Source organism: Hippoglossus hippoglossus, chromosome 1 (genome assembly GCF_009819705.1).
Source record: "Hippoglossus hippoglossus isolate fHipHip1 chromosome 1, fHipHip1.pri, whole genome shotgun sequence".
Classification (NCBI taxonomy): Eukaryota; Metazoa; Chordata; class Actinopteri; order Pleuronectiformes; family Pleuronectidae; genus Hippoglossus; species Hippoglossus hippoglossus.
The window spans coordinates 25493802-25516253 of record NC_047151.1 but is presented as its reverse complement, the minus strand read 5'-3'; the positions used below and the strand labels follow the sequence as shown (position 1 = coordinate 25516253).

The following is a 22452-nucleotide window of genomic DNA, read 5'->3' as shown; positions in this document are numbered from 1 at the left end:
GTTCCACAGGAGGATTGTTTGTTTGAAATGTTTAAAGTTAGTTTTGAATGTGACCCACTGACCTTGCACGACACTTCACAGATCAAGACCTCGATTTATAATCTTTATAATCTAATTTTTGTAGAATGGGAGGAAGTGGAGGTGTGTCCTCCATCTTTATGTATAATCTGTGGTGTATAATCCTTGAGTTTTGTTAAGTAAATAGCATCGATTACATTTAATTTTTATGGCACCAAATTACAACATACATCATCTCAAGGCGCTTAAATGTAACATGGAGACCAAAGTGTTTCTGACTCAAAAACTCAAAGGCAACTAAAAGAAATCTCTTTACCTAACTTTTATAAAACCAGTCATGTTCACTGCTTTTCACAGACGTGACACAAAGTGGACGCAATCAGCTCAAAGCTAGAGACCTAGCCACCGCTCTTTGAGGATCATCTCAGGTATTGTCCAATATGTCCAATCCAGCGCGAGTGGACCTTATAAATCAAGATGTGAGACAACAGAGGAACATGGATATGGAGAAAACTGACATGAGATATAATTCAAAGTGCAACAAGATCAAATTTCCAACCCTTTAAATGTAGTAGCGCGTCTCCCTGGCCCGGTGTTCACCCTGCTAAGCTCCGATGGCAGAGATGTGTTTGGTCGCTGTCAAACAGGAGTGGATGAGCGATCAGCATCCCTGTCGCCATGGCTACGGTCGCACGCAGCCTCCGGGCAGCTGTCCGTGACGCTGAGAGGAAATTAAGGAATGGAGAGGCCCCCGATACCACAAACTGGAAACTATGAGCGCTGGAAGATCACGCCGGCTGCACACTGTGACACGCAGCCAACCTAATAAGGAAAGCAGATTGTACATGTTGAACAAACATGGCTGTCACGTCTCTCACACGCTAACCTCCACTCAGCCGGGCCGCTCGTGTAAACAGGAAAGCGTTTGCACTTTTTTCCCTCACCCTGCCTCCTTCACTCCATCTCTGCGTGCCGTGCCATCTTCCTGTTATTTCCCCTCCACTCGTTTTCTTTACGAGACAGTTTGCTCTTCTGCTCGGCCTCTGGAGTTCCATAAACATTATTGCAGCAATAAGGTTTTGTTGTGCAAACAGTTTAAGCCGAGGAGAGAGAGAAGCAGCTTCACTTGGCTTGTGACTGTCACTGATTCTCCGCTCGCCGCCTCGTGCCCTCAGCTGGTGAATAAAAGATGAGTCTGAGAACTCAGGGTCGCTGGTGCTGTTGTTTCTGTGCTTGTCATTGTTGTTGTCGGACTTTCCTGGAGGCAGATTTCAGGGAGGCGCTGATGAATGTGTGTTTTTAAAAATGATTCTGCAGTGCGTGTGTGTATCCTGCAGCAGAATTCTTATCATCCGAAGGATCAGGTGTAGTATTTGAACTCAGGTCACAGGATCTATGTTATAGATAAACTGTAGTTGTGTAGTTTCTGACTTCTGATCTGTGCTGAAGACGTTTCCCTGTGAAGTCAGAAAGATCTAAAGGGCTCCTCAAACAGAAACAGATAGATGGATGGATGGATGGATGGATGGATGCATAGATGGACAGACAGACGATAGAAGTTAGACAGATGCTGTTCTGTCATTGGCTCCTCCTCCCCCTCCACCAGGAGCAGCTGGGGGCGGGCACCGGGCTCTCTCAGGTTGGCGGAGGGATACAGCTGCGGAGCCGCTCCTTTGTGACGGTGCCGCGCCCTGTCTGCGCTGCGCCGGGACTCATCTCCCCAGCGGATCAATGCGCACAGGTAACAAACTACCGGAAATAAAGGAGCGGGGTGCGGAGCAGGTGAAGGAGAGAGAGAGAGAGAGAGGAGTGAGAGAGTGAGGAGTGAGAGAAGAGAGAGAGAGAGAGAGTAGAAGAAGAGGAGAAGCTGCACAGGAACACAAAACATCTTCTGGGAGAAAAACAAAATAGATTTTTTATTTCTATTTCTGAGGCTTTTATTGTGTCGCGGTGCGCGCGGAGGACGTGTTTGAGCGCAGGTGGGAGGAGGGCGCGCTGCGTGTGACTCACCAGGAGTCACTCGATCAACCGGATCCAGAAAAGTGAGTTCAGCTTCTTTTTTAATTCTCATTTTCCCTCCGGAGCTCCTCGGGACTCCGGTGAGTTCTCATTGTGTGTGTGACGGACGTGAAGAGGCTGTTGTTGTTGTTGTTGTTGTTGTTGTTGTTGTTGTTTTTATTTATTCACCTTCTGCTCCTCCAGAGTCTGAGCTGCATGTTCAGCTTTGATCTTTTCTGGAAAATGATCTAGAAAGAAAAACAACAACCTAATTATCATCAATAGCACAATCTCCTCAGATCAGTCAAATGTTCTGTTTATTGTTATTATCATTAACTTAGTTTATTAACGTTTAAACTACTTTCTTGTTTGTGTGTGTCATCCACCGTCTTGGTTTTGTGTCCTACGGGCACGTAAATGTAAATTCTTTAGAATAACAGATTAAAACCAAAACCTTCACTCAGGAGCAAAACTTTTTCTTTACACGTAGCAATAATAATGTGACATTTATTGTGATACTTATCAATATTCAACGGTATGAACGTTTGTTTTTACAGTGCATGTCAATATTTAGGCACCTTAAATTCATTAAACTATAAAGTTTAATTGCCTCTCCATCGACCAATCAACCAACTGGATTTCTACCCTTCCATGTTAAACTGTAACATCACCACTTGACCAGGGAATCAAACCGAGGATTGTTTGTCAGCATCAGAAACTTTCCCAAAGTTGGCATCAAACATCTGCGTTCAGTTTTGTTGTCTAGTTTTGGACTGAACTTGTTCAGGCGGAGTTCTGTTGCATCTGCTTGTATTCAGTCCAGTATTTATAGGAGTGGCGCCTGTATTTGAAAGATTTGAATTGACCCGACCAAGTTTTTAAGTTCAGGTTCCCAGAGCCCAATAAAGAAGAGTTTCAAACCACAGCCTTCACTCAGGAGGAAGCCGGTCTTGTTTTACAGTGCATGTGTTGTAAAGTAATCCCGTTCAGCAGCTCGTCGATCCTCTGTTGGATTGTTTCAGGTTGTGTTGACACTGTGTCGCACCGTGTTGACCACAGACTTTATATAATACTTAGTGTTGACTCAGCTCTGTTTGTGCTGAACTGTAGTAACTGTAGTTTTACTTCCATATTCTTAATTTCATGTAAAGGTCATCGGGTGGTTGATGATTGTTTAAAACAGCATTTGACTCTAAAACCCAAAGATATTAAATTTACTTTAACCTTCTACATAACAGACAAAAGCTGCAAATCCTTACGTTTCAGAAGCGGGAATGTTTTGGCTTTTGTGCAAGAATCGAACTAACCCTGGATTATTTTGGGGGTTGATCCTGATAATGATCTTGGCTGTAATTATCTTTAATATAAAAATATATATATATATATATTGTTGGTCCATTTGTAGTGGTGAGGATGAGCTTATTCTCTGTCTCCCTGTGCATGGGACTGTTAATGAAAATCAGCAGTTAATTATGAAGTGAACAGATGAATAGTTGCAGTAAAGACGAAGTAAAGATCCTAAGATAATTTCCCCGTGAGGAGGAATATTGATGTTGTGTTGTTTTTAGAAAGTTGACAGTTTCCTCCAGCAACTTCCCCCAACAGGCAACAACTTTCTGAGGAACGTTGCTGCAACAACCTTCTGAGGAACGTTGCTGCAACAACCTTCTGAGGAACGTTGCTGCAACAACCTTCTGAGGAACGTTGCTGCAACAACCTTCTGAGGAACGTTGCTGCAACAACCTTCTGAGGAACGTTGCTGCAACAACTTTCTGAGGAACGTTGTTGCTGCAACAACTTTCTGAGGAACGTTGTTGCAGCAACAACTTTCTGAAGAACGTTGCTGCAACAACTTTCTCAGACTTAAATATACAACTCTAAAATACAGGCAGCAGTTTCTTGCTTTTTTTAAACATTATATTTAGCCTCTTTTTTCCCATTTGTGTCTCCAGAGGATTTGATATGAGGTAATTCACCTAAAATGATCCCTAATTGCAGAGCATGGCAACAAGCTTCATATTGTGTGATCATCAGAATCTCTCTGCCTAAAAAAAGCTTCCGTAGGAAACCTGTAGTTTGTGGCTTTATGCTCCTGTCAGAGGGGAGAGCACGTTGTCTTAATCTAATGGGCCATACGTGTCTGTGCATAACTCTGTGTGATTAAATAGCCAAAGGAAATCATTATTTCAGCCAGTTGCATGTCCCTATTTCACAGCTGGAAGGAAACGCTGGAGAAGAGGCCCTTGATTAAAGTAAATACACAAAGAGAGAGGGCTCCTGAGGAGATGAGCAGAATCTCCTCTTTTACCGGGAATCTGAGGTCTGGAGAACAATCGACCGTCTCTCACCCACTGACTCCACCTCTCCTGCAGTGTGTGTGTGTGTGTGTGTGTGTGTGTGTGTGTGTGTGTGTGTGTGTGTGTGTGTGTGTGTGTGTGTGTGTGTGTGTGTGTGTGTGTGTGTGTGTGTGTGTGTGTGTGTGTGTGTGTGTGTGTGTGTGTGTGTGTGTGTGTGTGTGTGTAAATCTTTCTTATTCCAAACAAAGTGAAGTTGATGTGCTGAAGCTCTTTCAGAGACAGAAGGTCAGAGGAGGAGGGAGAAAGAGAGAAGACTCGGGTGTGGCTGCTCTGGTAATGACCGGTTTGCATTCAAACTGGTGTTTACCGATTCAGCCCGGTTCATTCACACACAAACACAAAGACGCGTGATGCATTAAAACACACGTCATGCAAATTCAGGCCCGTAGAACCTGGAACCACCTCAGTGAACTCGCTGTGTGTGTGTGGTAGTTTGTCTTTTGAGAAGGTAAACACCGTCGGGCTGACAGCTAAAAGCAAACTGGGAAGGTTTCAAGGATTCCTTCTCTACAATCCATTTTGCCGTACGGTGTCATACAACCGGGCCACGTTTCCTTATCAGTGACGGCCTCTTTACGAGCTTCTGGCACGGCTCCTGAGGATAAGGGTGGTGAAAGACGGAGGCAGTCGGTCGAGGTTGGGCTCTTGACTTTGTCTCTTACTTGTGTGGTGAACTGAAATGTGAGTCCTTAGATTTATTGCCGTTGTAGAGTGAGGCAGCCTTTTTTTACAAAGTTGCCAAGCAGCTTAAAGTTTGATATTCTCCCCCCCCCGTGTCCTTTTTTTCTGTCAGCAGGAAATTTATACATTTTTATTGACATTTTCAAGTATTTCTCAGGGTGTAATTCATGAAACCTGATGGAAAAACAAATCCAGGCATATTTAGGGGAACTTATATCTATGAGTGTTTGTGTGATTTGTTGTGGGCCCTGGCAGAGGGCAGGGTTTTTAAAACGTTCTAATAATTCCATTTCCTCTGAGACGTGCACGGTCCAAATTGGTGTGATTTATTCTCGCGTTTCCCATAGAATCAATTCAATCAATTGCGTTAACAGGGGGTACACACTCACATGAAAGTCACTCTTGCACAAACCAATTCTGCGTGACAGGTACAGTGCACAGGCTAAAGAGTGATAGATAAGTTATCGTGTGGAAAGAACTGCTCGTCACGTCTGCAGCGGAAATCATGAGGATCTGACTCTCTGATAGATGGCACGAACATGCGGTTGCGCTGTGGTCTAAGCTAGAGATCTCTTAAGCTCTCTTAAGCTATTATGAGTCATTATGAAACTGTGGCGGACAAATTTGAATATGGTGGGCCATCACAGTCTAATAGTTACTAGGGAAACACTGTGTTCAAGACAACGTTTATAAAGAGGGGACCAGCGCTCTGCACGGCTGGGACCCATCAACGTATCCATGACAGCGGCAACTGATCCTGCAGCAGGTCTTTTATTTGCAAAAGGCTCAATTACTGCAGGTCACTTTTACAGCTTCAGAAAGAGAAGCGGCAACCAGCGTCGTCACAGACCGAAAACAAACAGCTCGTGCCAAACAGGCAGGTTTAGCGTGTTTTTTAAGATGTGCAGCATTGAATGTGTCGAGGTCAGCGTAACAGTCTGCTAAAACGTGGAGGTTGTTATCACCCAGAGTTTGTATTTAAAGACGAGATTACCTAAGATACCAGGTCTAACAGAGACGTGAGCTGAAGCTCTGAGCAGAGGAAACGGAGACTTCCTGCCTCCCACCATGCGGATGAGAACCTGCCAGCCTTGCATCTGAACACGCACTCCATTAGACGAATTCTTGTTTTGACTTTTTTGACACTTTCTCATTCTTTCACTGCATGTTTTTCTCCTCTTTCCTCAACCGTTTTTTTTAACTTGTTGGCTTAATCAAGTCCTTGTCCTGCAAATCTCCTTCTTAAGCCTCTAAATGTCCCAGTTTCTGTTTTCGATTTCTATTCACACACCCTTGGAAGAAGATTGGGTCACTGAGGATCCCTCCCTGTGCGTGGTGTGCGTGGTGTGCGTGGTGTGTGTGTGTGTGTGTGTGTGTGTGGTGTGCATGGTGTGTGGTGTGTGTGTGTGTGTGTGTGTGTGGTGTGCATGTTTGGATTGAGATTGAGTTACATAGCTGACTGTGTAATTGTGAGGTGTGTCTCTGCTGTAGGGAGCCGCTCTGCTGTCTCCATTGTTGTGTGTGTGTGTGTGTGTGTGTGTGTGTGTGATCGAGCTGAGCTGGCGTTCGCAAAAGAAAAAAGCAGAAAGTGTGAAGGGAGTGCTGTTGACTCACAACGCACCATGTGGCCCGTCCATGTTGACGGTCAACGGAGGATTGATGCCTGTGGTTGGAAACATTTAAACGCGCGTGTCTCGAAGTGAAGGCTGAGATCCGCTCTGAGACGTGGTGGCTTTTATAACGACGGCGTTCCCTCATGAAGCCTTGTGTGTCCCTGTCGTGACTTGTAGTGACCTGTCGCTATTTGTCATTCAGCTTGGTAACAATAAGTAAAATAGCTGCTGTTGCTGCTAATCAAGATTTTCTGGTTCATGCAGAATAGAATTCTTGAACCAGTCAGCCTTTTAATGTAGATATATATTCTGCTTGAGGGAAATCTATTTATTTACATATGGAAAATAAAACAAAAACTTACAGAAGGCTGCGTGTGTTTACTCGTCAGCTGTCAGGCCTGTGATGGTCCGAATAGATAATTGATTAATGGATGTATCGGCTAATTCTAACCTTTAACTCCGTGCTATTGTTGTTTTAGCCTGATGACAAAATAAACCGAATTTGGTTGGTGTGCTTGCTGCATGGCTATAATCGGTTTATGTTGAAATGAAAACTATTTCACAGAGTAAACGATGTAGGAGAGACTTTATTCTCTTAATTCAACTTGTAAATATTCAGTTGCATTTGTGTTTTTTCTTTTTTATTAAAAATGTATTAAAGCCTGGGTTGGTTATTTAATTCTGAAACCCTTTTTTATCGTATTTTTTTTTTAAACCCTCTTCACGTCCCGATAGCATCAATAGAGACAGTCTACTGAGACGTTCACCGCTGAAACAGATAAGATGGTCAGAAGTTAGCGAGCGGGTCACAGAAAAGTCATCTTCCCACAGTTTACAGTGCACGTTCGTGTGTTTTGGGGGCGTTGCCTTAACAAGAGGGCCGATATGAGGGGGTGGGATGTATCACACTTTAATTAATCGTGGATTCATGCATGAAGTTTGTAGTTTTAATGTAATCATTCATTCCATCCACAGATTGAAGACGCTACTCCAACGCCTCGGACTTCGAACTGGATCCCTCCGGTCTTCACCCGTCCAGCGGATGGCATGCCGATCCCCAACTCACCTGATAGGGCGAGTCTGAATGGCGCCCTAGTCCTTCGCCACCGCTCACCGTCTGCAACGCCGCTCTACCCCTCCTCCGCCCCAGCTCCTCTCTGATCGCACGTCCACCCCATATCTCAACATGGATACACTGACCGATGACGAAGAGGGATGCTACCGAGACCGCAACGTCACTTTTTTCTATGAGAAGAGCGGCAAGAACATCAGCGCACACTGGCGCGATCGTGACTATGTGATCGTCTCTATGGGAATGGCGGTCTGCTTCATTGTGATCTTTTCCAACCTTCTGGTCATTGGGGCCATTTTAAAAAACAGACGCTTTCACTTTCCCATCTACTACCTGTTGGGAAATCTGGCTTTGTCAGACCTCTTCTCAGGTACCGTCCTTTTACTTATTATTATTATTATTATTATGACTGCTAGTTCTATTTAAACTGCATTTGAACACGTTGAGAAGTTTTAGTGCTGCCACAGTTCAGTCAGAACACAGCACTGTGACAGAGGCACTGGAGGTTTAACCCTCTCCACCACCTTTTGTGAACTCAAGACTTTTAAACCCATTCAAGCATCAAAACAATTCACTCACATCTAAAAGGGTTTTTTCACTTGGGATTTGAAGAATTTCTAAAATCATGTTTCATTCTTTCAGCTTTAAGGCCAAATTATCTCTTTACACGAGGCTCTAGGTCAATTCTGATGCTCAGCAAAGACAAAGCTGAGATTGACGCCTAAGAAAATAATAGAAAACCCGTGGGAATCAACGACACATGTGGATATCATAAAAGTTAAAGAAGATAATTGAGAAAATGCCTTAGACCTCTTATTAACTGCAGACTCGCATATGAAACATCTAGAAACAGTTTTTTTGTTTCTGCACTTTCTGACTCCATACTGTGGTAACGTTTTACAGTGAGGCTGCTTTTTAAATCAGGCCTCAGGGCTTTTTATAATACATTCCTAATAAAGGTGTTTAGTGATAGAGGACTTGTTGAAATGTTGTTTGACAGACACAGGAAAGTATGAACCTCCCTATGTTATAAATACTTCCTCTGTGAGACGTTTATGAGTGTGGATGCTTTGAATTATCACGGCGAAATGACGCAAGTCACGATGCTGCAGATATGTGGGTTTAGAAAACAGCGAGTGTTTTGAGTCACACCATCTTCCACTGGGGGGGTGGTTGTGTGTGTGTGTGTGTGTGTGTGTGTGTGTGTGTGCGTGTGCGTGTGCGCGTGTGTGCGCGAGTGAAGGTCAGGTCCTGTTTAGAGGGAAACACAGTTTTAATACTAAATAAATATTATATTCATAACCTGCACAATGTATATTATATCCTATACAGTATAAATATATATTGTTATAACTATATTGGCACTTGGAACTACTTTTTCTGGTTTCTTCATTATTAAATTAGTGAAGCAGCAAATTCTGTTACTTCTCTTAAGATGCAGATTGTAAGCGAAGCAACATAAAAACCAGATGTTGGTTAAGATAAAGATATTTATTGTGAGGAGGTTAAATGAGGAGAGGAAACAGGGCGAGTGGATGCTGTTTTTTAAATCAAACAAATAAATTGAACAAAGAAAAACAGAGTTACATTTATCTAAGTTTAAAAAAAAAACTAAAAAAACAAGCTGCCTCTTCTTTCAGCAAACTCTAGGTGTCACCAAACAATGTTATCATCCAAAAGATTAACAATCTCTCATCTCGAATGGCAAACAAAGAAGCCCACTGGCCAGCTGGGAAAGGACCCGGCTCCGAACGTCTTGCACTCTTGATTTATCCAGAAAACTTCCGATAGCCAGTCAGCTGTTATTTAATGACTTGCATTAAAAAGGCGAGAGGCCCAAACGCAGAGGAAAAGGTTTATGTTGCAAGGACTTGTCGCTCTGTGTAAGATTTCTCTGTAATGGAGTCGTCCCTCTTCTCCTCGCAGGTATCTCCTACCTCCACCTGATGTTTCACACTGGTCCCTGGACCATCAAACTGTCCAAGTACCAGTGGTTTGTGCGACAGGGGCTGATCGACACCAGTCTGACGGCCTCGGTCCTCAACCTGCTGGCCGTGGCCGTGGAGCGTCACCAAACCATCTTCAACATGCAGCTGCACAGCAAGATGAGCAAGCGGCGGGTCTTCATCATCATGGTGTTCATATGGCTGGTGGCGATAATCATGGGCCTGGTCCCCACCATGGGCTGGCACTGCCTCTGCGACCTGCCCAACTGCTCCACCATGGCGCCGCTGTACAGCCGCAGCTACCTGGTCTTCTGGGGCGTCCTCAATCTCCTGACCTTCTCCATCATGGTGGCCGTCTACACCCGCATCTTTCTCTACGTCAGGCACAAGAGCAAGCAGATGTCACAGCACACGTCCCAGATGAGACACCGAGAGACGGTGTTCAACCTGATGAAGACCGTCTCCATGATCCTGGGTGAGGGACACGCACACACACACGCACGCACACACGCACACACACTGCATGCACACATCAAGGAGTTGGTGGTAAAAAGGAAAGTTACCAAAACTGACGTCAAGAATTTCTAATCAACCAAACTTCTGGGAAATTCTAATCAGCCGTTATTTCTTTCTACTCCTTCAGTACGTTTGAAATGACAACATCTGTTTTCTCTGCTGTCAACTGTCAGACTGTGTTTTCAATCTGTGTGGGGACACAGTTTCCTGTTTAAGTAAACAAACTGAAAAAGGGAAATGTTAGTCATGAATTTTCTTTGTTAGTCAGTAAAAATGTGAAAAATGAATGGAATTCCGTAGAGCTCGGGGGGGTGGGGGATTTAAAAAATGTGTTGGAAAAAGTTAGAAAAACATCTTCATTCATTGACTCTGACTGAGTTAATGTGTCTCAGTGGTGCATGGAAATACCAGCAGAGCTCTCTCCCCCTTTAAAACCTGCAAGAGATGCACAAACAAAACTAGAATGGTGCTCAGTAGAGTGCATTCCTCCCCCAGGACCCAGCAGTAACTTTAATCAAGCCTCCCTAAAGTTCACACGTTCCCAGATATCAGTTCACTCAATGTGCCTGATGGTTTTGTTTTTTTGGTCTTCTACGATTCATGAACCATGAATAATTCCCCTGGAAATCAACGTCAACATTTAATGGGTTCTATCTTGGCCCATGTTCCATCCTTCCACCCAGTTTAGTTGAATTCTGGCCAGTGGGTTTTCAGGTTTATTGTCACTGTGCATCTTTCTAACACAATAAAATGTTGTTTGGCAGCAGTCCACTTGAAAGCATATATTTTTAAAATGAATAATTGGCCCAATCTTGCTGACAAACAAACACGTGTCTGTTTACGTCCTTGGTGGAGTAAGAAAACACAAATACAAGCAAAAACCTAAATCAAGAAAATCCTTTTTTATGTATCATATAAACAAAAGGTTTCATATCTGCGAGCAGTGAATGTCAACACTCATGTGTTTGTGAAAGGCTCCTATCGGCAGATTTTTATCGGCCAACTGATAAATAATAGAGAAAACATTTCGGGTCCAGTGTGATGCTTCTTGTACATTTTATTCATTTTGCTCATTTCACAAGAGATTCGAGCGACTTCCAGGGAAATCCTCCCTTGAATCTTCCCAGAATAAATCTGCAGAAAATACCCAGAGCCTCCTCCTCCTCCTCCACCTCCTCCACCTCTGACTGACTCCACCGCCGTTCAGGCTCCTCTCAGCTTGTCTTTACTTGTTCAACTCCCCCAACACACATTCGCTGCTTCCCTCTTTCTCCCACCGATTCCTCATTGTTTGCCGAACTGGCCGTTCTCTCCTCTCTCCTCTTCTTCCCGGCCTCCTCTGCTGCTGCTGCACTCGCATTTTGAACTTTTGATTAAATTCCTCAACAGTTTTTTAAAATGTTACACGTCTTTCTGCCGTCGCTCAGCAGCCAGGGTTCAGCACCTCCGGCATGTGAGGAGGGTGAGGAGAAGCGTGAGCATGTCCTGACAGGGAGCTGCATAGTTGTGTTACTGTGACAGAAAACAGCTCCTCTCCTGTAGGAGTAAGACACCACACAGCGGGTGTGGAGTCATGTACTTGTATGGTTGTGAGGACCAGCTTGACGGTTTGACCTTGAGCGCACGGGACATTTTAGCAAAGAGGGAACATTTTGTCCGATAACCACGTCTTCAAATTGCTATTTTGGTGTAAAGACTAGAAGTTAAACGTGAAAGCAACAGTTAAATATTGGGTCCGGAGCTAAGGAACGCACACGTGTGTGTGTGTGTGTGTGTGTGTGTGTGTGTGTGTGTGTGTGTGTGTGTGTGTGTGTGTGTGTGTGTGTGTGTGTGTGTGTGTGTGTGTGTGTGTGTGTGTGTGTGTGTGTGTGTGTGTGTGTGTGTGTGTGTGTGTGTGTGTGTGTGTGTGTTATCACAGTATCGTCACATCTCCATCTTTTAGCTTCAGCTTCCACATGCTCGTACCTATGCTGGACCTGCTGAGAATGTGTGTACATAATGAATTCCTCTGCTGCCTAATACGGTATTATCATAATGGAACATGATCATACAGACTATACTCAGTCCACATGCATGTGTGACTGTGTGTTCTTGTGTACTTGTACTTGTATATCTTTGTGAGGACCATTTTGAGCCTATAGACCTTGCAGGGTGAGGACATTGTGGTTTTTCCTCATGGTTAGTGTTGGTATTAGGTCAGTGTAAGGGTTGAGCATGTGAGCTACAGCCACACTGCTATGTTTTGATTTGATCACATGACCCCTATCCCTATCCCTTGGCTGCCAGTGCACGACACAGGAATCCAGTAAAAGTGTTGTTGTCTTCGCTCACAGCTGCAGTGCAGTTAAATCCTTGATTTTACAATGATACAACTGTTAGCATGTGTGAAGCTGTTATTCGAGCGATCTGCGACAGTTCCCGTTAACGCCGACACGCACATGCCCAGGAAACATTAGTGGTCATGTGATATGCGCGTTAGTGTAGACAAGGATTAAGATAATGCTTGTGTGGACAGAGATTGTCAGTGTGGATGTTGCCTTAGTTGTGTGTGTGTGTGTGTGTGTGTGTGTGTGTGTGTGTGTGTGTGTGTGTGTGTGTGTGTGTGTGTGTGTGTGTGTGTGTGTGTGTGTGTGTGTGTGTGTGTGTGTGTGTGTGTGTGTGTGTGTGTGTGTGTGTGTGTGTGCGCACAGGCACATTGTCTTCAGAGGAATTTACAGTACATTCCCTCTCTCTCTGTTGCCTATCCCCCCCCCCCCCCCCCCCCCCCCTTACTTCTCCACATTCTTTACAACTCTGTTCATTTTCTTTCCTCTCCTTCTTTATCTGTGAAACTCCTTCAACTTTTCTCGTTGATTTCCAGTGTTATCACCAGTCTTGTAATGACCTTATGTGCCCTCCATGACGCTCCTCCCATCCTCCCTCTCCAGGCTGTTTTGTGATCTGCTGGACGCCCGGCCTGGTGGTGCTGCTGCTCGACGGCTTGGGCTGCGATAAGTGTGAGGTGCTGCGCTTCGAGAAGTACTTCCTGGTGCTGGCCGAGTGCAACTCCTTCGTCAACCCCATCATCTACTGCTTCAGGGACAAGGACATGCGGAGGACCTTCAAGGAGATCCTGTGCTTCCCGTGTCGGCGTGGCAGGAATCCCCAGGACGCCGCTGGGACTCACTTTAACACCCTGGACCACGAGGTACTGTCTGAGAGCACCGGAGTCGACGACAACAATCACAAACAAAGCAACTCTCGCTGTGGACTGTAAATAATAAACCCTTGAAACCACGCTGACTGTAGACAGAGGTTATCCAATCACCACGTACAGTACGAGCGTGACAACCAAACAGTTTGAACGACACAACGACAACCAGGCCGACTTGACAACTTAATATTCTGCTTAAGTGTTGCTCGTAATATTTTACAGTGTAACGCAAAAATATATATTTTTATAATATAATCAGATTTATGAAAACAAAATCAGGTGCAAATCAGATTCTGTAAACAGATTTACAAACTCAGCAGGTCTTTCTTTAAAGTTCAGTTCCCTTGAGTGGGTTTATTTAATATTTTTACAATGAGAAGTTGGTAGAGACCAAAAACAGAGATAAAAGACCTCACTTTTTATTTGGTACAAGCTAGATGTGTAAATAAGCAGCCGTTTGCTAATAAGTTCCTCGTATCAGCTGGAAAGTTTAAGATTCAAAACTTGTGTTTGCTTCACAAGACGTCAAAAGAGTCAGTTATCGTATCGTTTAGAGAAAACCACCCAATCAGAGGCTGATTTCCTCCTCGTCTTATTGTCTGGTGGAGTATCTCATTTATTCCTAAGTTGCAGTAGTCAGCGTGTTTTTTTGCAGATGGAAAAGCAACAACATTTAGCTGATAAATCTCCAAAAAATAAGTTCAAACCAAACATTCCTCTTTTTTCGTTAACAAAAAAATGTATGAACCTAGAAAAATATCCAAAAAGCTTTCACCTGGTTATATAATCAACAACAAGCTGATCCACTGCTGACGACATATTAAAGTCAAATGTCTGGTTTGTATATTATAGTAAAATGTTGATTCTCCTTTCCATTTTTGTGCTTGAGCAAATATAAACCACCGCACTTCTGCTTTTTGTCTCCTCTGTTCGGTGAACGGCTTTTCCGAGAATCTGACAATGCTCAGAACAAAACCTCAAACCAACGTCCCGCAGTGTCACTGTGTGGCACATGTGAGGAAGTCACATGGGCAACAAACAAGTGCAGTTTGACAGCGCTGCCTGGAGAACGAACCACACGAGCTGCACAGCACTCTGTCAACGTTCTGCCACATTCATTAATCAACGATTCATGCAGAAGCAGAGAAACACACAGTTTGACAGTTTGCAGAGGGGAACTCCGGGTAATCTCCCGCTGCACATGGGCTCACTCCGACATTATCCAGTTCTCACAGACCGCTCCTCTGGATGATCTCAGGAGATTATCTGGAGTTCGGTGCATGTCCGATAGCAGCTTATGCAGCTCTTAAAGAGTTCTCAAATACTGCGAAGAAGACTTTAACACACTTTAAATAGTTAATAAACACTCATAACTAAAAGGACGCCTCTGGAGAGCGCATATTTTCTAAGTCTAATGTTCTATCTCGCCACGTTAAATATTTGTTTCCTGGATTGGCCCCATTCCACAATGTAACCTAACCTGCTTAGCGGAGGTAATGACTTACACGATGATAAAGTCATGTGGACAGGAGGTAGGACTGCGTAGTGTCACAGTGGTGATGCAGCATTTACACGTACATTGAGCCCCCCCCGAGAACAGAGAGTCTGCAAACTCAATTCTGCTTTCTCAGTTCAGTATTTTCAGTTCCAGTCACGTACACAGCTGCAGACACGTCGCCTCTCAGCGAAACCGTTGATGAACAATGTGAAGGAGATCAGATCCTCTTATCATCGATTTCTGATGATATCAACAAGGTGATATAGAGACAAAGGCCCAACCCCAACATCTATGACTCGCTGGTTCTGAACGTTGAAACTGGGACTGAATTAAAGCCGTATTCAGACTGATTAAACTATATTTGAGATTCTGAATGTTATATCTGCTCAGAGCACTGGGTGGGACATTGGGGACCAACTAGTTTTGTTTTTGTGGAGAAACTGAACCTCTGGGCCGAAACAAATGTATTGATTTGTTTGCTTTGGTTCACACGAGGACACAATACTAACCCCCCCCCCCCCTCACTCAGTTGTGCTCGTGTGCCCTCGCTCAGCGTTGCCTTGTGGGCTCTCCACCTCTTTTGCTCTACGCAGCAGAATGAGCCACAGTTTCAGCCACTAGCTGGAGTTCTTCGGCTGCTGCTTCAGGAGCATTTCCCCACAAAATGTACGTTTTGTGTGCAAATCGTCCGTGTCTGCCCTTGTTTGTGCTCCCATCCAGAACTGAGGCATGCATGTAACTTGAATGACCGCATACCTCCGACAAGGCTCAACACACTCACACATATCATATTCTATGTGTGATTTTTCAGAATCTGTGGGTGAGGGACAATGCTCAGCAGTTTACTGGTTTACGTTTCTTGCTTGATCAATCAGCAGGATTTGGTAGCTTATCTGCATTCATATACAGATTAGCCAAATGGTCACGTGGACCTGAAACACCTACAAAGAGCATCGCCGTCTGTAAACAGTACCTGTCTTGTCCCATCCTTCCTCTAAGGTTTGTGGAAATCGGCTTAGTTGTGTTTGCCAAATCCTGCTGAAATCACGACCTTGTCAGAGGCGAACAAAGGTTTTGTGTGTGCGGATCCTCGTTTGTACTCTAAACGTGGCACGTTTACAGATTCCCTACACACATTATGTGCATTCACTCAGGCGGGATGTTTTTTGTGTTTGTGTCTCTGTCAAACTCACATCTCATAAAACAAGGCCTTTAATCGCTCGCACTGCCTCGTTCTATAATCAGGTTTCATCCCACGTTGCCTCATGCAGTCGTTTACACAGGGTTTTGTACTAAGCGCGGGATTTGTGTGTTCTCTCTGCTGCAGTTTGCTCATGTGCGCGTGTGTGTTCGAGTTGTACAGTGTTTTAAACCAGTCCAGATGTGCGCTGGTGGTTAGAGTGGAACATGCTGCTTGCCACATTTCCTCTGACTTGTGGCTCTGGCATGCGTGTATGTTGGAGACACACACACACACACACACACACACACGCACACACACGCACACACACGCACACACACGCACACGCACGCACGCACACACGCACGCACCCATGCAGCCTGTTACTGTCCCTAACAGGAAGTGCAGTCACGAGTGTGTGGTTTTGTGTGTTCACGTGTATGTTTGAGAAGACGTTTAACATTTTCATTTGTCAGAAGCGGTGGATTAAAAGTTAACACATTTATGAATCATGTCAGATTAATAACTCTTAAGTACTCTGGAGGGGAATCTCATCACAGGGAGCTTTTAAAGGGAAATCACTATATTCAAAGAACTATATTCTTTATTCAGATAAATCAACATGTGGATACTTACTTTTATATCATAGGCCTTTAACTGTTGGTATTGTTTTTACAGTTCAGGAGCATCTTCATATTATCCCGTGTTTTTATTTTTGTACAAACATTGTTCAAACTCGTCTGAATAAATGCATCAATGTGCCAACAGCTGTGACGTGTCTGGTCGTGTGTGTCCGCCGCTTTTGTATCTTTTTGCCACTAACAAAACACAACTAACCCATTTTCTCATCTTTCTTCCTTTGCCACTTGCTGTTCCTCTCCTCTGCTGCTGCTTCACCTTCGCCTCATTCCAACCTCGGCCTCACTCTCTCCATCTGTCTCCCCACATCTTGTCTGTAGACCTATAGGTCTCGTTCTGAGATGCCGATACAGAGGGGCAACGGGACGCGTCTCATCCAGAAAGGCTCGGAAGACGCACCTACCTCCTCGGACAACTGGAGTTAAACTTAAACAACGGTGAACTTTCAACAGAGAGAGAGAGAGAGCGAGAGAGAGAGAGAGAGAGAGAGAGAGAGAGAGAGGACGTGTACCAGCAAATCTGCCGATCTGTGTGTGCTCACATAAACAAACCTCAAAGTCTGTTCGTCCTCAGTCGACAGGCTGTTTATTCTGTGTATTGGATCTTTACGTCTGCTGGCGGAGAAGACTTGTTTGGTTAATGTCTTTGTTAAAGACAAAAGAAAATGGATCAGCTTTCTAATATCAGACGTTTGAAGCGAGTGGCTCATTCCTGCTCTCGTTGCTGAAGCTTTTACACAACATGGGGGAAACTGACATTTCCTGTTTGGACGTAAACAACCTGCCAGGTTCCCCCCCCCCCCCCCCCCCCCCCCCCCCCCCCGACCGGACGGCGGTAGAAGACGACGCTAACATCCGCTGAACAACTGGAACATGTCGGCACAGAAGAAACATCTCACAGCAGAAGAATGTGGAGTTACAAGGCCAGCTGCAGGCGGCGTCATGTTTAATGTCAGTTACCAGTTTATTAGGTACACCTGACTAAAACTCCTGCAGTCCTGCCCCGGCGCTGGCGACGCCCAGTGGTTGGAGACGTTTGTTTTTTGTGCTGTCCCACCGTCCAAGTCTTGTGTGAACATGATATTTCAAGACCGCCCTGAGGATCAACTGGTGTAGATGTTGGTGGTCACAGGTCAAGGTCACTGTGACCTCACAAAACCATTTTCTTTTTGCCTTGTGAACACAATATCGTAATAAAGCCTTGAGAGAATCTTGTAAAATTGTACACAAACATTCACTTTGACTCACAGAATAACTGATTAGGTTTGGATGCTCAAAGGTCAAAGGTCAGGGCCTCACCAAACATGTTTTTTTCCGAGGGGATTTCTTCATATTGTCCCCAGTTGTCACTTGGACTCGAAGGTGAACTGATCAGGTTTCAGTGGTGAAAGTTAACACCTGGAGCTGCACTGGTTGGCGGAGACATAACCAATCATTTTAGTGGTAAATATTTAAAGGTGATGTTGGTTCATCTTTATCATAATTTTGGCGGCTGCAGTTTGTGTTGCTGCGTTGCACAGGGAGGTGTTTTTTAGTTGTCCTGCCCTCGTTGATTTAAAGGGAGTTAATCTATAATCTATTCTATCTATAATTGATAGAAATCCCACTGCAGTATAATGCAATAAATGAACTTCAGTCTCCAGAACGATTACACGGTTATAAAGTTAATACAAACTAAATCTGACCTTTGTAACCTTCGTGCAGGAGAATTTATCTGTTTGCTTATAAACTGAAACCGGAGTGTGTGTATAGAATCAGTGGAAATCAGGTTTCATGTGCACAAAGTCACTGAGGCTCATAGAAGAGATGCTCTATATACACAGTACTTTTATAAAGGGGATTTTATAAAGGGAGTTAACAGGCGGATTTGTTAACGGTTGATTAAAGCCTTGACTTCACTTTCTCATAGTGTCATAGAACATGTGGGTTTCCAGGTTGTGTAGCTTGCTCAGTGTTTCCAACCAAACCTCCTACATTCGTGCAGGAAAACCCGTCTTAACAAAGAACATAATATCTACTGCTGCTCTTGTTTTAATCTAGAAAATGTTCCAATCGCCTTTTTAAGACCTTGTTTCTCTCGGTCGGTCTGACTTCAGGCCCGAGTTCTGCTTCGTCCAAATTGGATTTTCTTTGTTTTGCGAAAGTAAACTATCAGCAGTGGCATTAATGTTATTACATAAACTGCATTATTCAGTTTCATTGTTAAAACTGTTAAATTGAAGACCTCTAAAAGTTAGTTAAAGAATTATGAAAATGTACAGCCTGGAAACAAAACATATTCACGTTTTATAACAAATCTAAGAGCATCATAACATGATTTGTCTTGTAAAGTTTAAACTTGTCTTTTTCAGAAAGTGGTTCCTGGAGCCCACTGGTCATTTCTTCTCTAACAAATCAGATAAATCTTCTCTGTCTTATGATTTCTGGCTTAATTGTAATTTAAGAGTTTGGCACTTATGTTGGTTTTACCCTCAAAAAAAGGGGGAGAGACAAATCTCCTGATGTTATTATCAATGATTTATTTTTTTAATTTTACTTTAGATTTTACTCTGTCGAATGAGATTGTGTTTGTGCCATTTATACACAATGTGTTTATAAACTGTTCCGTCCTCACATTTTTATTGTAGTGTTTTCGCTCTGTCCTGTAAATCGCCTCTGAGCTGGAATGACACAAAACGCCTTTGTTAAATGTTTGTGATGTAAAACTGTATTTATGCTCATTCTGTGGATATTTTCTGCACTTAAACAGATTAACACCTTTTTAAAGGAAAAACTTTTTTTTTTAATTTTTCATTTACCAGCTACAATCATTTCCTTTTTGTAACGTACGACTGAGTAAACAGCAGCGATGTGACGCTTCACGTTAAAATGTGCTGCAGCTGATTAATGTCGCGTAAACTGACAAATTTTAGATGTTGATGTTGTGTTTCAGTTTCCTGTGTCTCGTTCATAGACTGATTTATAAAGATGGACGACGCCTCTGCACATCCGCGCTGTTGTAGAAACATGAAGCTAAAACATCCCGAGTGCCAATACACGTCTGTCAATCACAATGTTTAATCCCGTTTATTTTAAATGGTCAACTGATCACCCGCTAACATGGAGGAGAAAGGGTTGGTGACGGATACTGCAACCAGCCACAAGGGGGCGATCAAGATTCACTTTTGAGGAATCCGTCATGTCGTCCATCTTTATTTACAGTCTGTAGTCTCACGCTGCACCGAGACAACCCGACAGTGACGTCATTAAAAAACCTTGAATGTCTCAGACTCTCCTGTCGTCTTTTCTTTCATCTCCAAAACAAAAGTCACGAGTCTCTTCGTCTGAAATTGTCCTTTTGCGTTGATTCCTGTCAAATGAATGGATCTCGTGGAAACCTGAAGTTTATTTTAGACGCTTTCGTGCCACTTTTCTGAACGTTTGCCTCTTTCCTCTCCTCTGTCTTTAACTTCACAGAGGGAGAAACATCTTGACGAGTCCTGAGCTCTTTCTTTTGTTCCTGAGAAAATGCCCTTTTTATCTGCTCTCCCACTTTTGCCAGCCCTCCTCCGTTCCTCTCCTTCTCCTTCTTCGTCGGCGTCTTACTCATGTTACCCAGAGAAAACCTTTGCTTCGGCTCTTTCTTGTCTGTTGGCAGCGAGAATCTCCTCTGGGAAGACTTCCCCTTCCTCAGGTTATCCAAGTTCAGTTTGTTTAGGGACCGAGAACTCTTCTTTTTGCGTTTCTTATCGGGCAGCGCCCCCTTCAGGTCGCTCCAGGCTTTTTCCAGAGGTGATTTCTTCTTCTTTTTCCAGACAAAGGTTGTTTTGGAGGAGGAGCCACCCATCGTCAGCTGACCTGTAACAACAGGATTAAACACGTGATCCACTCTTAACGTGAAGGTTTAGTTCTAAAGAAACTAAACAAATGTTTCATATGACAAATACTTATTATATTTGTAGTTTTAAGTTCTTTCTTTATTAATAATTAAATGACTAAGGATGAGGTTGTTTTATAAACTTTAGTGTTTTATAAAAAAAATTCAAATTGCAATACTTTAAATAAACCAATTAAACATTTGAAAGAAATCAAGTTAATAGTTTTCAAGGTAAAAATAAAAACTTACTGCTGTTAAAGAAAGAGAATATTTTAGAATTTGAATTTTCTAGTTCTAATTAAACCAAGAGTTATCTCTAAAGATAATGTATAATCTCAGAAGGTCACAGGTCTAAATGTGAACACAACACGTAGAGACACAAACACATCTAGGCCTACACACACAAACGCAGTAACACACCTTATCTCTTCCCACGGTCGGTCACAGTTGAACTCAGTTGTCACGACTCCTCTTTGAGCTGGAGTATTAATACAACGTCTCTTTGTGTCGTCTCTTATCTGATGAACCAGATCAAAGCCTCAGTCCAAACCTGCCCCGACTCCAGGAGAAACACCAGATACTGAACTCAGGCCTCCTTCATTTCCGGATTCATCTTCCACTCGTCCACAGGGAGACAACAAACCGGCTGAGTCACATTCTCAGAGACTGAAGCTGCTCCTCTTTGAAAAGCTCCAACAGTGTTTGGCTCCTAAAGTATTCTCTTATGACCCTTGAAAGTATCATGAGTGAGTTAAACAAGATTATTACAATAGAAACTTTGGCGGCCTGGAGAAAAACTTGTATACAGCCAAACTAGAGGGAGCTGTTGGTGCATGTCTATCAACCAGTGCTCAAGGGTTCAGCAATTAGACTGAATCAACTGGTTTCTTTCAGAGTCTGTATTTCCAGTTCAAATCCAATCGAAGCATTTTATTAAAAAGGCTGAAAATGATGTAACTTTGAGAGAAACTTCTGAAGCTTCCGAGCAAAACCTGCATCTGTGTTTTATCAGACTTTAAAACTGTGGATCTGGGCTTGAACAGTAAAGTTTTATCTTTATTTAAAACAATGTTCTCTTAGTGATCAAGTTCAGTTTCAGTCCGAGCACAAAGTAGAAAATGGAGTAAACGTGATACTCTTGATATTCATGAACGGATTATCACGATATTTGAAATCTACAAACATGCAGCATTTACCTCTTTGAAATTACAGTTGTTAGACAGGACAGGAAGTATCAGATACAGTGTTAATGCAATGTGTAATTTATATATATGATTTAATCTGATGTTTTATTTTGTTATAATCATGCAACTATTTCAAAATCACAATCACAGTATATAGAATATAAAACTCTTTAGCCTGGATCCTGTTTGGACCCTTGGATCAACCTGGTGTGTTTTAGTTTACATATGTTTTTAACTCTTTGTGCATTATACCCACAATCCTCTGCTGTTGCAGCTGTGAGGTGAAGTCTGTGCCTTGCTCGAGGGCACCTCCATGTGGAGGAAGTGGACAGAAACAGTTTGTTTCCCCATTTCAAGTTCCTCTCTCCACTGCAAAAACTATCCATCCCCGGAATGAACCTTAAACTGAACGAGGTGTCACGTCATCCCTGATAAACGTGAAGATGAGGATTTTTAATTTCGGTCACATCCTCATTGGTCCACATGTGACGTGTAGGGGGGGCGTGGAGCGGACTGACGACGTGGGTGAGGACATTTATTCTCATTCAGAAATAACAGATTTTATATTTTATTTCCAAGTATGAATGATTTAAAACTAAATGTGTATTTTTCTGTGGCTCAGCCTGGTCATCATTAAATTGTGACTGTGCGTCTGCATCACAGGATCCTCCTCCTTCTCCTCTTCCTCCATCCTCCATCCCT

General features: G+C 43.4%; 1 protein-coding gene and 2 long non-coding RNA genes across 6 annotated transcripts; 2 read left to right on the top strand and 1 right to left on the bottom strand.

Annotated features, from left to right (window-relative positions):
- Positions 1-1694: 1694 nt before the first annotated feature.
- On the top strand, positions 1695-19974 carry lpar2b (lysophosphatidic acid receptor 2b). Of its 3 annotated transcripts, none has more exons than XM_034584417.1 (6): positions 1695-2117; positions 7643-8109; positions 9666-10160; positions 13129-13388; positions 17032-17161; positions 17192-19974. In XM_034584417.1, exons 2-5 carry the CDS (start codon positions 7854-7856, stop codon positions 17134-17136), a joined length of 1116 nt encoding a protein of 371 aa, XP_034440308.1. In that variant the 5' UTR covers positions 1695-2117; positions 7643-7853; the 3' UTR covers positions 17137-17161; positions 17192-19974. The 3 variants fall into 3 exon arrangements, with proteins under 3 accessions (XP_034440308.1, XP_034440318.1, XP_034440300.1); XM_034584427.1 differs by having other exon boundaries at positions 17032-17179; positions 17224-19974; XM_034584409.1 differs by having other exon boundaries at positions 17032-19974.
- LOC117760975 lies at positions 4790-19974 on the top strand. 2 transcript variants are annotated; one of them, XR_004613769.1, is made up of 2 exons: positions 4790-4801; positions 17599-19974. It is a non-coding gene; the product is annotated as an uncharacterized LOC117760975 (long non-coding RNA). The 2 variants fall into 2 exon arrangements; XR_004613768.1 differs by lacking the exon at positions 4790-4801 and adding an exon at positions 6406-6434.
- Positions 19252-21068, bottom strand: LOC117760981. The gene is made up of 2 exons (XR_004613770.1): positions 20987-21068; positions 19252-20547 (listed from the first exon to the last, which is right to left on the bottom strand). It is a non-coding gene; the product is annotated as an uncharacterized LOC117760981 (long non-coding RNA).
- Between the last annotated feature and the right edge of the window lie 1384 nt (positions 21069-22452).

What these genes read in the sequence shown, in the direction of transcription:
- lpar2b (XM_034584417.1), top strand. Translation starts at nt 7,854, where the DNA reads ATGGATACACTGACCGATGACGAAGAGGGATGCTACCGAGACCGCAAC. An exon ending in TTTGTCAGACCTCTTCTCAG is followed by an intron (nt 8,110 to 9,665) that starts GTACCGTCCTTT and finishes TTCTCCTCGCAG; the next exon opens with GTATCTCCTACCTCCACCTG. An exon ending in GACCGTCTCCATGATCCTGG is followed by an intron (nt 10,161 to 13,128) that starts GTGAGGGACACG and finishes CTCCCTCTCCAG; the next exon opens with GCTGTTTTGTGATCTGCTGG.